Source organism: Chiloscyllium plagiosum, chromosome 6 (genome assembly GCF_004010195.1).
Source record: "Chiloscyllium plagiosum isolate BGI_BamShark_2017 chromosome 6, ASM401019v2, whole genome shotgun sequence".
Taxonomy (NCBI): Eukaryota; Metazoa; Chordata; class Chondrichthyes; order Orectolobiformes; family Hemiscylliidae; genus Chiloscyllium; species Chiloscyllium plagiosum.
In genome coordinates, this window is record NC_057715.1 from 81,533,160 (window position 1) to 81,549,172 (window position 16,013).

At 37.8% G+C, this 16,013-nt stretch overlaps 1 protein-coding gene across 5 annotated transcripts in view; it reads right to left on the bottom strand.

The window, feature by feature from the left end:
- Positions 1 to 16,013, bottom strand: part of atp8a2 (ATPase phospholipid transporting 8A2) — a 567,355-nt gene that overhangs the window by 335,447 nt on the left and 215,895 nt on the right. For all 5 annotated transcript variants that reach the window (XM_043691978.1, XM_043691979.1, XM_043691980.1 and 2 more), the window contains 4 exons: positions 15,632 to 15,709; positions 10,817 to 10,905; positions 9,724 to 9,768; positions 1,884 to 1,956 (listed from right to left, as the gene is read on the bottom strand). In XM_043691978.1, the coding sequence (XP_043547913.1) occupies positions 1,884 to 1,956; positions 9,724 to 9,768; positions 10,817 to 10,905; positions 15,632 to 15,709 (285 nt within the window). The remainder of the gene's footprint in view (positions 1 to 1,883; positions 1,957 to 9,723; positions 9,769 to 10,816; positions 10,906 to 15,631; positions 15,710 to 16,013) is intronic.

Genomic DNA, 16,013 nt, shown 5'->3' on the forward strand with positions numbered 1-16,013 from the left:
AAGAAAATGAATTAAAGGAGACTTAATAAGTGCAGAAACAACAGTTAGAGAAAAAGAAAAAGGGGGAATTGTGGGAGATTGGAAATGTCATTTTTGCAGATGGAGAAGGGGGTGTAGTGGGGGAAGGGAAGGGGAACATTATACAAACGGTCACAGAATTCTTGTAACATGTAGCATACTTAAGGCCAAGACTTTAATGAATATAGACGGTCTTTTAAAGAGAATAGTTTTAAGCTAGGAAATACTATGAAGGGTTGTAGCTGACCACAAAAAGCAGCAGCAAGGGCATTTCACAATAAAGCTTATAGTATGATAAGAGAAACTGGATAAAAGAACAAGCTGTAACAAACAAGGAACAAAGAATGCAGACAAGGACAGCAGGATGGCCAGGTAAGAAAATAACTAACAAGTGAGGTAATCGGCCTATGATAGGATGGGAAAAGGGAGGCGTGGTTCCGCAACTTGTAAACTAAAGAAGAATGCTAATATGCTGTTTTCCCATGCACTTCTGCTTGATTGAAGAAGCGTCCAGTTCTTGCAAGGCTGTAATAAATTGTTCTTGTTTCCAAGACTTTGTCTCAGGCTGATTGATTTGTGAGTGAGTTCTGTTTCTCACAATTACATTTTACTTTGCTCAAAACCTGCATGAATCCATGTAAGGTTCTGTAAATACATTTTTTAGATTAGAATCAGTCTGACCATTGCGGCACAGACAGTCTCACACAGGGCAGCTCACACCTTAAATGTATTATCTGGGCCAATGTGACACCAGCTGCTAATGTTCACTTGAGAATGTAACTTTTAAAAAAGTTTTGTGATTTACTTATGAAAGAACTGAAACCAACATGGTCATTCTAAAAAATGAGAGACTTAACAAACAATCCAGGTCTTTTTCAATATATAATTTCAGTTACATCGCACTGTAAACTTTTGCTATAAATTCTGTGTCTTACGGTCTTATACTCCACAACCACCTGTTGAAGAAGCAGCGCTCTGAAAGCTAGAGCTGCCACATAAAGCTGTTGGACTGTAACCTGGTGTTGTGTGATTTTTAACTCACTTCAGAGAAAATACATGACTGCTTTTATGATTGAGTTTAGAGCTGTTCTGTTTGCAGGCTTGGAACCTTTTTGGATATGGGGGGCCAAGGTTTGCTGAAAGAAGGCTTCCTCGCACAATTCTCCTGTTACTGGAAAAGTACCCTAAGGATGGATGCGGTGTGGTGCCTGGAGCCGAAGTCCATTTGGTCTCAAATGAAAAGCCTCTGAAGGATTTTTCGATATTTCCTGACAGACTGAGTCTGCTTAGGACCTAAGTGATAAATGCATGCATTGAGTGATGTTCATCTTTGTGGGCCAAAACATTAGACTGTCAGCCAACTGAACATTTCAAACCTTTTCCCTTTTGGCCTTCAAGAGCTATGAATTACTGGCCAAAAAGGGTATTTCTCCCCTGAAGTGAATCTCTGCAGAAAGAATCCATTTTTGCTTTCTTTTACCTAGTGTGTGCTCGTATTTGTTTTCTAACAAATGGGAGTATTGGAAGTTGAAAAATACAGAGTTATCTCCCATCTTGGTTGTAACAAAGGAAAGTTCTTATTTTCATCTGCACAGAATGCAATACATGTCAATGAAATAGGTGATTCAAACACCAGAAATTCAAAATGAAAATTATGCTGCTCCACTCAGAAACTTAGCTGATGTCTCTGCCCTTTTAGGACAATTAATTATTTATTAATCCAATCACATTAATGCAGTTCTAAATAATTTCTCAGAATTATGATAAGGAGTCATGCAATCTCAAGTCTTTATCATATTTAGTTTCTAAACAAATAAATTATAATTATACTTGAAAACATAACACCATTTAGTTGAAAGACTTACATGCTCACTAAGGATGTTGTCTAACAATGTTGGATCATCAAATTCCAAAGAATCCTTGGAGGAAGCAAAATGTCTGCAGAATAACAAATGATAAATAAAATCAACTCACCAAACAATCTTTTTCTCGTATGACAAATATTTCACAATCCAATACTTTACATTCTTGCCCACAATTTAATGTTTCATAGTGAAGACAGTAAGATGAAAAGTAATCAAAATGACCTAAAAACAAAAGTCAAAAATGACTGTTTGAATTAGAGCATCTGTAGAGGAACACAAATTCGTTGCTGGGGAGATGGTGTGTGCATGCTAAGCTTGGTCCAGGCCAATGCTGAGTAGACTGGACTGGGAGTGTTCTGCAGTGACCAGCCTTCTAGCATATAATTCAGTGAATCACCAAGTCTCTTTGGAAGCCTTTTTTTGAAGGAAACAAGTTGGGTGAATAATTATGGTCTGAATTAGCAAAACAAATTTTTTATGCCAACAGTTTCAATAAACTCAAGCTTAACAACCACTTAACACAGCATTTTTATTTATCTCCTAGTAAAAAAGCCAAGTATAACAGATGCTGGAAATCTGAAATTTACAAAAACAGATGCTGGTAATACTCATCTGATCTGACAGTATATTTGGAGGGGAAAGACTTCATTTTTCAAGTGTATGCATTCTGATAAAAGATCTCAGGTTTGCAACATTAAATTCTGATATTGTGTCTACAGGGATAATCTGAGCTGCTGAGTATTTCCAGCATGTTTTTGTTTTCATTGCTTACTTATCTGATTGCTCTCATTTCTTTCTTTCATTTTTACTTTCTGTTTGGCTTACTTTTAGTTCACTTAAGTAACAGCAATGGTTTTACTTCAAAATAATTCAATGAGAAAACTGCAAAAATCAGCAAACAACATTTTATTTAATAAGATTGGCCTCTAAAGAATGTCAACTGTGTATCCAAGCTTTGTTGTGTATTATGCTCCTTCCATAATTAAATGCATGATACCCCTATTCAGATGAAGAGCTTCATCTGACAGTTTTGAGATTAATAATGGAATGAAACATGTGCCTTAAACTTCCTCCCCAAAGGCATTGTGGGTCTATCTCTATGAGATGGACTGCAGCAGTTTAAGAAGGCAGTTTACTCTTTCTCAAGAAAGTAAGGGATGGGCAATAAATGCTGGTCTAGCTAGCTACACTCAGATATCCCTTAAATGAGTTTAAAGAGAAGCTCACTACATGCATTGGAATGCAGCAACCAGCTTTGACCAACTGACTAACAGAGATAACAAAGTGTCTCTCACAAAGACATGGTGGCAGAGTGGTAATGTCAATGGACCATTGATCAGCTTTAGTTTCAAGGTTTATTGCCTCTCTAAAGTGGCCTCTTCAGCAGCATGGTCTCATCTAATCTCCCACCCCCCACCCGATGTTCTGATGCTGCATTTTTTGCTGATAGAAGGATACCAAACCAATTCATTGTATAAAAATTTCATTACACAATCCTCAACAGAAATAAATTCCATTGAGAAACAAACACTTCACAAAAAGAATGAACATGATGCATTAGAGGAGGCAATGGCCTAGTGACAATTTCATTGAGCTGATGATCCAGAGTCATGAACTTTTCAATAAAAATATGGAATTAAAAGAATTAATGATGATCTACACATGACTTCAGACCTACAGCAATGTGGTTAATTCTTAACTGCCTCATCAAATGGCATAACAAGGCATTCAGTAGCATCATCTGTTAGGAAGGCAAAAAAGAATGAAACAAAACAACCACCTGGAATCCACCAAGGCACCAGATATGATGTACCAACTCCTTCTTGCTAACATCTGGGGACTAGTGCCAAAATTGGATGAGCTATCTCAGACTAGTCAATCAGCAGCCTGACAAAGCTATACTGTGACTGTGGTATGCCCAGAGCAGGGACTCCAGGCGGAAGTGTCAGCAGACCCAGGCACTCTCAGTCTCGAGGAAGCCCAGTGGGATGGACTCAATGAACTCCCAGCCTCAAGTTGAAGCCCAGAGCAGAGTTCCTGCTTTAGAAAGATTGTAATGCCGAACTTTTATCTTTATTTATTTATTTTCTAATATATACATCAAATTTTGTACCTAGGTATCTTTGTACCTAGCTTTATAAGGACTGTAACGCTGACTTTTTAACTTTTTTTTCTATTTTCTTACTTATAACTAAGATTTTGTATCTAGGTATCGTACCTAAGATGGCAGCAGAAATGGCAACTTTTTGCTGTACTCATGTACCCCTGTTCTAATTCTAATTCATGGAATCATACCTTACATGCAATGTTTCAGACCATTACTATCCCGATGTATGTCCTGTTCCCCAGCAGAGGTGAAGTTTCAGTGGTAATGCTGGAGGAGTCCTCAAAACTGACCCTGGATGCCATGGCATCTCTTTGTATCAGGTCAAATGTGGGCAAGGAAACCTTACTATGATATACTAATCCCCTTTTGCCAATGAATCAGTACTCCTCCATATTAACCACGACTTGAAGGAAACAATGAGGATGGCAGTGCGCCACTCCATTCTCTGGGTAGGGACTTGAATTATGGGGCACCAATACAAACTGAGCTGGTTCTTGTAGAGACAAAGCCTTGTATTCACATTGAGAATACCTTCCATTATGTTGTGTAGCACCACCACTGTGCTAAATGGGTAGACTTTGACTAGATCTACCAGTTCCAGATTGGGCAACTAAGAAATGCTGTGGGCTATCAGCAGCCAAATGTTACTCCGATACAACTTCACAACATCATGGACCTGCATATGCACCAGTTTACCATTGCTAACAAACGAGGTGTCAACCTTGTTTCAATGAAGAATGGTATGTCAGGAACAGCATTAGGCTTAGCTTGCTACAAGTTGCTGAAGCTACAAAACAAGACAACGTTTTGCCAAACAGCATAAGCAGCAAGTGATAAACAGATCTAAGTATTCCCATAATAAATGGATCAGATCTTAGCTCTACAGTTCTGCCATATCTAGTATTTGGTGGTGGAGGAGGTGGTTTCACAAACATCCCCATTTTGAATAACAGGAGAGGCCAGCACATCATTGCAAAAGATAAGGCTGAAACATTCACAGCAATCTTCATGCTGAATTGCCAAGTGGTTGATCCATTTTGGTCTCCTCCAGAGTTTCTCAGCATGACAGATGCCAATCTTTAGCCAATTCAACACCCTCTATGTGATATCAAAAAACAGTTTGAGATACTGAATGCTAATAGGATATGGGCCTTCACAATATTCCAGCAAGAGCACTGACATTTTGTACACCAGAATTTGCCACATCCACAGCTAAGCTGTTCCAGTGAATCTACAATATTAACATTTACCCAACAGTGTGAAAAACTGTCCAGATATCTAGTTGGGTCCTGCATACAAAAGCAGGATAAATCCAATTCAATCAATTACTGCCCCATGAGTCTGCTCTCAATCATTATGAAAGTGAACTGAGTGATGCTATTGATTAGCAATAACCTGCTCACTGAGGATCAGTTTGGGTTCCACCAGTGCCACTCAACCTATGACCTTCTTAACCTCAGGGCAGTTTCCGTGGCCTAACCATTTTCAGTTGCTTCATCAATGACCTTCCTTCCATTGTAAAGTCAGAAATGGGGATGTTCACTGATGACTGCACAATGTACAACACCACTCGCAATGCCGCTGATAATGAAGCAGTCCATGTTTAAAAGCAGCAAGGTCCAGGCTTAGACTGATATCAACATCAATGCCAGGCGATGACCATCACTAACAAGAGAGAATCTATCCATTGTCCTTTGACATTCAACGGTAACAACATGCAGGAGGTTACTATTGATCAGAAACTGAACTGGTCCAGCCACATGAATAGTGTGTCTACAAAAGGCAGATCAGAGGCTAAGATACCTGCAGCAAATAACTCCGCTCCTGCTTCCCCAAAGTCCATTATCAACAAGTCTGGAGTTTGATGGAATACCCTCCATTTTTTTAGATGAGTGCAGCTCCAATTACATTCAAAATGCTTGTCACTATCTGGACATGCAGTCTGTTTGGCTTGTTGCGACATGGGGTAAACACTCCTGCTTAATTTAAAGTTGCAACACAGAAAAGATTTATCCCGTGCAGCAAGCTGTGAAAATTCGAGAGGCCAAGAAGTAAGTAAAAATTAACACCTTTATTTCTTAAAGTATAATAGAGAATAATTAACTAACAACTATTTACAACTCCTTCCTCTAACCTAACTTTTACTTTCCCTTCTATAATACTAGCCTGATAAAATCTCTGATTTAGATTTACAAATCTAAACTTCTTTTCTCAGAGCCAGACAGCCTTCGGTTCTTCTCCGTACTCCTGTCTTCTTTTCTTCTTCTTAGGGATTCTGTTTCACAGATTACTGATCAATAAAGGTACCTTTAAGAGAGTTATTCTCTGGGCAGTTTGCAGATGTCACTGGCTTGGAAGTTCTCCTCCCAACTGTTTAATTTTCTACAGTCTTATACCCCCAAAGCATCAGATTGTGTCATTGGCTTTTAAGATCATAAATATACTAAATTCAAACTGGATTGGAGTTTGGTACTTTTTTTTTTTTGAGAGGGGCACATTTAAACTAAATGGCCTAATTCAAATCTGTTTTTGTCTTCAAGCAACCAACTACCCTAGCTACACCACATTTTACATTGTATCTGATTCAGAACACTTGGTACTGTCACTGCTAGCGTTTAACTCTCTTAAATACCCACAGTATACCCACATCTTCATAACAGATTGAATGATAGTGGATGTGGTGCCAATCACTCCACCATCATTGCTAAGTGCTATTGGTCTGCATCATCTATATGATGCACTGCAGAAATTCACCAAGTCTTCTTAGATAGCACTTTCCAAACTCATGATCAATAGCATTTACAAGTACAAGGGCAGCTGCTGTGTGGAAACATCACCTATAAGTTCCCTCCAAGACACTCACCAGCATGATTTGGAAATATAGCACTGTACCTCAGTGTTACTCAGTTAAAGTCCTGGAATTCTCCCTAACTGCATTGTGGGTCTGCCTACACTAAACGGACTGCAGCAGTTCAAGAAGGCAGTTCATCAGCAGGTACCGTCTGAAGGGTACCTGTGGAACAGCAATAAACGTTAGCACAGCCAGTGATGCACATCCCACGAATGAATAATTTTTATAAAATCTAAGTTAAAGATGGCATCAGATCGAAAGAAAAAGCATGGAACAACATGAAGATGAATGGTAATGTCAACGGTTGAGAAAATTCTAGAAACTAAAAGGAAATGATTTTGAAGAAGACTACCAAGAAAAATAAAAAAAGTAAGAACGTCAACACAAGTATACAAAAAAAAACAAAGAAGCTAAAGGAAATTGGTTTCTGAGAGAATGAGACAGCAGAATTAATAATGAGGACACAAGAAACTGATAAACTCTGCACAAGTGTTTGTGTCAGTTTTCACAATATAAGATACCAAAATGATCCCAATGAGAGTACATAGCTGGGGAGCAACCGAAACAACCATGAAGGAAAAAGTATTAGACTGGGACTACAGACTGAGAAGACTCCTGGGCCTGACGTCTTGCATCCCAAAATATTAAAAGAACTGGCTGCAGAGATACATTGCATCTTCCTAATTTTCCAAAATCCTTCTGAAAAAGGTCCAATTAGATTGGAAACTGTAAGTAACATCCCTATTCAGGAAAGTAGGGATACAATAAGCAGGAAACTATATAGCAGTTAGCCTGACCTGTCATGGGGAAAATTCGGAAATCTATTATTAAGGGAATAGCAGCAGGATTTTAGAAAATTATAATACACATCAGGCAGAATCAAAATGCTATTGGGGAAAGAGTGTTTGCTGATCGAGCTCGGGTTCCTTGAAAATGTAACATAGGCTGGATAAGGGAAACTGGTAGATATAGTGTATTGGATCTGCAAACTGCATTCAATAAGGTGTCACATAACAAGCTCCTGCACAATAAAATCTTACTATGAGAAATTAACATATTAGCACGGACAGAGAATTTGCTTACAAACAGAAAACAGACTAGGGATAAATGGGCCATTTTTAGTTTTGAAAACAGCAAATAGTGGAATACTGCAGAGATCAGTACTCAAATACTTAGAATCTATATGATAGCCAATTTTGTTTATGATAAAATAGATAGATTTGAAAGCAAATTGTAAGGACACAAAGAAACTGAAAAGGCTTGTAGATTGGTTAAGGGAGTGGACAAAAATTCTATAGATGTAGTATAACGTAGGAAAATATGAGGTTGTCAACTTTGGCAAGGAGAATAGTGAAGTAAAATATTATTTAAATGAAAAGAGTGATTGCAGAAAACTGTAGTTCACAGGGGTCTGGATGTTCTTGTACACAGATCAGATAAAGTTAGCATGTAGATACCGCAATTAATTAGGAAGGCAAATGGATTACTGAATTTTATTGCAAGGGGGATGGAATATGAAAATAAGAAAATCTTGCTAGAATTGTATAAGGTACTGATGAGACCCCACAAAATGCTGCGTACAGTTCTGGTCGGCTGACTTAAGGAGAGATACACTTGCGCTGGAGGTATAGACAGTTCACTAGGTTAATTCCTAGGGCAATGGGGTTTTATAAGAGGTTATACTCATTGGAAAGGATTGAAAAGGCAGAACTGAAAGGATTTTTCTCAATTCCTCAGGAACATAGAATGAGAAGGGACAATAAGGGATTGCCCATTTAAGGGTCATTAAGGGTTGCTCATTTTTGGAAATCTCTACCCAAAATAACAGCAGCAGCTGGGTCAGTAAAAACATGCAAAGCCAAATCAGACAAGACTTTTTATCTATAGGAGTGTCAAGAGTTTTGAGACAGACAAGAAAGGTGAGTGAAGGACAGAATCAGATCAGCCATGATCTCACTGAATGTTAGAGCGGGCGTCAGTGGTCAAATGACTGATGCATGCTCCTATATCTGAAATATGTTTCTCCACCTGCGGAAATTTTGAACTGGCCCATCTTTTTAGAATCAGGGAATGACTCTCAGATAGGATTAAGATAAATTATTCTCTCAGAAAGTTTGGATCATTGCACACTTTCCACCCCAGTGAGTTTATCAATTGCTACAGAGGTTGTCACTGAATACATTCAAAGCGGATAGACAGATTTTCAAACTGAAAGGGAGCCCTTTCTGAAGTGTTTTGGGAACAAGCAGGAAAGTGGAGTCGAGAAGATGATTAGATCATCATTTGAATGGCTAAGCAGGCCACACTACCTACTCATATTCATATTTATAAAGTCCATTGAGGCGTGCAAAATGCCATATCAAGTAAGTCTTTACTTTGAAAGTAATCAGAGTCCATATTTCAAAGGATAAGTAATCATTATCACCACAGGGGAGGAATGTTTGGATTTTAGAATAATACCGAGTTCCCAGTTTGACCCACTTAAAATTGTTTTAAGTGAATATTGTTATTTTTTCCAAGAATAAAATATTGTTATTTTTTCCAATTTCAATTGTAACATTGTAATCAATAGAAGGGATATACAAATAATCTCTGTCCTTAATGTGGATGGAGGAGCAGAAAATATATCTATACTCTTGCATTTTCAGAAGTCTGTTCATCCTTGCAGATCGAATGTGATTATTATGACTTATTGATGTATTTAACCTCTGATAGTCGTTGATATTTTACAAAGATGCAGTCCTTTAATGTCAAACTTAAAAGCAACTCTATGATTTACAGCACTTTAAAAATACCTCCTTATCCAAATGTAAGAAGTAATATATAATACATTAATATAAATCCCAAATCAAATTAGCAGAACATTTATAAAGTTCACTTACCCCAAATCATCAGAAGAGCGTTCGGTATCTGAATCTGGATAATGACTATGAGAAATAAATGAGAATTTTATTGTATGTACAAAACACCAACTCCATAAAATGCAAAGAACTATAACACAGCCACAAAGGACAAAACAGATTTTATCTTAAAACACATCTGTCTTCCAATCTTTCCAAAATCAAGGGCAAATGATAAATTAACAACTGAAGCTATCAACAATCAATTTACTCTGAAAACTACTTTTCTCATGATAAAAAATATTTCTCTTGCAACATGCAAAGGAAGGAGATACTACAGTGCGAAAACATCAGATTTCAATTTCTGTGGCAAGATCATTATTTACTAAAATGTGTACTACTTCCTGCTTCAACACACAATATATTTGAATATGGCTGAAAGAGACATTTTGTCAAAGCTTTTTATCTTGCACTCATCAGGACAATTTGCAAAAAAGTATCAATGTAAAGGGAAAATAAAATTTATACTGTTTGAGAGCAGAGTTCTGAGTATTTGGCAAGTCGATGCTGTATCTTTTATGCTGATATTTCTTGCAAAGTGCCCTAATCATTGCAAGACAAATGCTTCAGTAAAATGTGTACTATTTTCACAATTCTCAAGAGCTGTACCAAACAAATTGAACATTTCCTGTGGAACTAACATTTCTAGTGCACATTTTTTTATTGAACTTAGTTTATACATCTCCACCACATCCTGCTGAAACCAGGACATGATTAAGTTCAGTTGTCCCGATTCATGACAAGTTTAATTTAGTATTTTTGAGAGGGGAATATATTTTTCTTTCAATGACACTAATGATAACAAGCAACATGGATGATGACAACAAAGAAGATGCTGCACACAACACTGGACGGAAAATTGGACCAAACATAAAGAGAGCCCGTGCGTTGAGCACATTTCATGGATGCTAAGAGCTAGTGCTTTCTTTTGCAGTAAACTGGTGAATTGCATGAGCACTTTACATAATTTTGTTCTTTCATTATTGGGAATTAAGTCCCTGGTCACACAGATATTCCAAACCAAACAAAAATCTAACAAGAAGGAGATGTCTATAGTACTCATTTATGCCCTTACCCATATGTAATGCCAGCAATGGAACATTTTTTGAACTGCATGATGTTACAGGTTAAGGTGCCAGTTTTGTCTGAAAATATGTACTTGACCTGAAAGGAAAGAGCAAAAAGTTTAAATTTTTCAGAAATCTATATTTGAAATAAAAGAATACAGCATAAAGAACACACCAAGAAATATTATGCACATATTCTCTCTCTTTGCAGATGCTGACTATCGGTTGATCTTAAATTACTGGTAGATGATCTCAACTGCTGGGTCTGTCCATGGCTGAAGGTAACTTATAATGGCTACACTCAGGTTTGAGGTGACATCAGAGGGCAGAAGAAATTCGATAACTGAGGCAATGATTTGCACAGTCAGAATCATAGTCTTTGTACTTATGGCAACCAGTTAAGATAGTAAAGTGCCTCAGAAAACACACACCGTTTAAAGCATCAGGTTATGGCTGAAGTCTACATAATTTATTTGTGCTTTAATTTCCTGTTTAATGACACATTCTCATTTCCAAGCTCATTATTGAATAATTTTACATAACATTTTGTATATTAACAGTTAAATCCTGAACTCTAAACAGTTTTAGTCAGCAAATGGCAATTTTTCAGGTTCAAGAAAAATAAGATCTAGCTTCTTGTGATTAGGAATTTAGCCACAGATATTAAAAAGGTATTATGGCCCACCTCTGATTGATGACGACTTAGCTGGTTGTTTGACCAACTGACAGTAGTGTCATTGCAATTACTTTAGTATTGGTAGCTTGATGGCAATTTGCAGCTGAGGCGGAATCAACAAAAGAATACAGACATCTCAATGGCATTCCTGATCACTATCCAGTAAATCAAAGTAGAAGTGAGCATGTCAGATGGGAACTCCATAGAGTCACAAAATCTGTACAGTGTGGAGCAGGCCATTTGACCCATTGAGTCACACCAACCCTCTGAAGATCATCGCACCCAGACACACTCCTCTACTCTATCCCTGCATTTCCTGTAAGCTTACATTTCCCATGGCTAAACTGCCTCGCCTACACATCCCAATATACTAAGAGCAATTTAGCATGGCCAATCCACCTAACCTGCACATCTTTAGACTTGATTAGTCAATATTAATTAGTGAACAGTTATACCCACTCAATTAATTAATGCTGTTGGAAGTATTCTAACAGACATTAAGGTCATTATGAAGTCAAATCATTATCATTATTCTTCACTTTGTAGAATGTCGAGGGAGACGATGGTCTAGTGGTATTATCACTTGTCTGTTAATCCAAAGACCCAGGTTCAAATCTCAGCATAGCAGATGACAAAATTTGAATGTAGTTAATAAATAATTTAATTAAGCATCTAATATTGACCATGAATCCATTGTCGACTATCAGAAAAATCTACAGGGATCACGAATGGCCTTTAGGGAAGGAAACTGCCATCCTTACCTGATTTTGCCTACATGTGACTTCAAACCCACAGCAATGTGGTTGGATCTTAATTGGCCGCTGGCAATTAGAAATGCGCAATAAATGCTGCCTAGCCAATGATGCCCTCATCCATGAATGAATAATAAAGATTGTGGATACTGGTGTTGGAATACTAGAATATTTTTTGACTGAAACTGATTTCTTAAGGCTGCTTTATGGTTATCAGGAATTGAGGAATGGAGATCGTTTAAATTCCAGTCTGCTTAGAAACAGCAGTTACCCTGTGTAACCTATGCTTTTCTGAGAAACCATTACTAAGAGTTCACAGAGAACTAAATTCCTGACCAAGATGTTCTCCTGAAAAGCATCTCAAAGAGTTCTTCTCAAAAATTCCTGAGCAAACTGCATCTGTAAAGATCCCAGAGATTAACACCTGTGTTCGATAACGCCTATCTACCATATGCCAGTCACCAGAATTGATTTTGAAAATGTCTTAAATTTATCTTTTTTAATCTTGCCACTTTTTCTATACCTATTGTGAGGGCATGTGCTTTAGGCTATGTCGAGGAGTAAATATTTGTGTTTTCATGTCTCAAACTGTATGTTAACTAGCTTCATATCTTTGCTGAATAAATTTTATTTTTTAATAAATCAATAATTTTATTGGTTATTAAAGAAGCCTAGTTGATGAATATTTTCATAGTGAACCTAATATAAAGATATCTATTGGCATTTGTTAAATAGATGAAGGCAGAGTGGTAGACATGATCTATATGGACTTCAGTAAGGCATTTGACAAGGTTCCCCATGGGAGATTGGTTAGCAAGGTTAGATATCATGGAATACAAGGAGAACTAGCCATTTGGATACAGAACTGGCTCAAAGGTAGAAGACAGAGGGTGGTGGTGGAGGGTTGTTTTTCAGACTGGAGGTCTGCGACCAGTGGAGTGCAACAAGGATCAGTGCTGGGTCCTCTACTTTTCATCATTTATATAAATGATTTGGATGTCAGCATAACAGGTCTGTTAGTAAGTTTGCAGATGATATCAAAATTGAAGGTGTAGTGGACAGCGAAGAAGGTTAGCTCAGATTACAACACGACCTTGATCAAATGGGCCAATGGGCTGAGGAACAGCAGATGGAGTTCAATTTAGATAAATGCAAGGTGCTGCATTTTGGGAAAGCAAATCTTAGCAGGACTTATACACTCAATGATAAGGTCACAGGGAGCATTGCTAAACAAAGAGACCTTGGAGTGCAGGTTCATAGCTCCTTGAAAGTAGAGTCACAGGTAGATAGGGTACTGAAGAAGGCGTTTGGTATTCTTTCCTTTATTGATCACAGTATTGAGGAGAGGTGTTGACTGTACAGGACCTTAGTTAGGCCACTGTTGGAATATTGCATGCAATTCTGGTCTCCTTCCTATCGGAAAGATTTTGTGAAACTTGAAAGGGTTCAGAAAATATTTACAAGGATGTCGCCAGGGTTGGAGGGTTTGAACTATAGGGAGAGGTTCAATACGGTGGGGCTGTTTTCCCTGGCGCATCGGAGGCTGAGGGGTGACCTTGTAGAGGTTTACAAAATCTTGAGGGGCATGGTTAGGATAAATAGACAAAGTCTCTTTCCTGGGGTGGGGGAGTCCAGAACTAGAGGGCATAGGCTTAGGGCGAGAGGGGAAAGATATAAGAGAGACCTAAGGGACAACCTTTTCACTCAGAGGGTGGTACGTGTATGGAATGAGCTGCCAAAGGAAGTGGTGGAGACTGGTACAATTGCAACATTTAAAAGGCATCTGAATAGATATATGAATAAGAAGGGTTTGGAGAGATATGGGTTGGGTGCTGGCAGATGGACGAGATTGGGTTGGGATATCTGGTTGGCATGGACGAGTTGGACCAAAGGGTCTGTTTCCATGCTGTACATCTCTTTGAGTCTATGACTCTATATGCTGTGACCAATGGAGTAGTGGGACTACAGACAGTGTACTCCTCCAACCTCAATTGTAACAACGTTCACAGATGAATGATAGACATTAAAAAGTGTTAGCATGCACCTTGTTTGTTAAACTGAATCAATATATAAAAGATGCCTGCTAAAAGCCATTCATAATTCAGTTGATACAATAGAGAATAAAGTATTCTTGCTGCAAAAGTTCTTGGAGATGATAGAAAGCATTCATTCTGCAGGATATATGCAAGCTGAGTTGGCTACCAGGTTTTAAAACAGACAAAATTTATTCACAAGATTACACAATAAAACACAAAGAACAGAATAAAGAACACCTATAGAACTCCGTCTTTCAAAACTAGACTTAATTATGCTGTTCTGAATATCCACAAAAGTCCTAATAAGCAAACCCTCTTGAAACACAGTTTAAAAAAATAGAACAGATGCTTACAGGTTGAAGTTAGAACAGCAGAAGGAGAGAGAGAGTTTCCGCACAGCTCACTGTTGAACTCCAAACTAGTTCTGGACTGAACTAAACTGCTCAGCTAGAAAGCTGACTGCTCCCCTTTCATTATACAGGTCACTTCTAAAACATGACCATTTTGGCCTGAAGTCTCATCTGTTTATATATAAACAAAAAGGCCTCTCAACACCCTTTAATCTCTGTACCAAACCAGTCTAATTGGCACCGGGAGCAGTTTATGACCCCTCTGAAAATAACCAAGAACATAGTACCTTTGAGAAAAGGAACAGCTCTTGCGCATTGTGCCATCTGATATCTAATATATTCAACGCTGAAAGCAATAAACATTTAAGGAATATGAATGAACTTCAAAATAAGAGAATCAACCCGCATTTATATAGCACTTTTAAGAGAGAAAACTATTTCAAAGACTTGACAACAGCACAAGAGATGGAGACATTAGGAAGGTTAGCTAAAAGGAAGTGAGTTAGGTGCGGAAGCAAACAGCTTTAGAGTGGGAATTCCGGACTTTAGGGCCTGAATGGCTGAAGGAATGGGCAGTAATTTTTCAGAGTAGTGAGTTGGACTTGCAGAACAGAGTCAATAGAATGATACATCCTTAGAATGAAAGAAACTTCTGCTAGACTATTCAGTTTCTATTCATGAAGAGAACAAATTTCCACAGAAATAATTAATGTACAGTAAAAGAAATCTGATTCCTCAGAACTTGTGGACAATTATAAATTCAAAGAATGCACATTTTTAAAACACCTAAGGAAACAGTCATAAAGCTATAAACACAATTGTTTTATTATAGGGAACTTACAACAACGAGGTCCTAAAGTTCTATTGCAAAGTCTTAAATATTTTAACATGTAAATTAATTCAAGGCAGACAGAAAGCTAAGTATTCCCCTGGAATCAAAAGCATCCAGTATCTGTTCAATGAAACACAACATTGAAACAATCAGTGAAACATTTTAGATGTCACCCACCTGGCCAAGTTCTTCGTTCAGATTAGAGGTTCTGGCCATTGCAGGCATATCTGTTTCTGGATGGTACATATCCATATCCTAAAACAACCAAGGACAAATTAGACTTCCATTTCCAATTCAAAACCTTTTATATGAACTATTAATTTACAAGATAAACACTAGAACCAAATGGGCAAAACTAGCAAACTGGATAGTAGTAACAGGATAGGTCAGAGTCAGCATGGATTTATGAAGGGGAAATCATGCTTGACTAATCTTCTGGAATTTTTTGAGGATTTAACTCTGAAGATGGACGAGGGAGATCCAGTAGATGTAGTGTATCTGGACTTTCAGAAAGCTTTTGATAAAGTCCCACATAGGAGGTTAGTGAGCAAAATTAGGG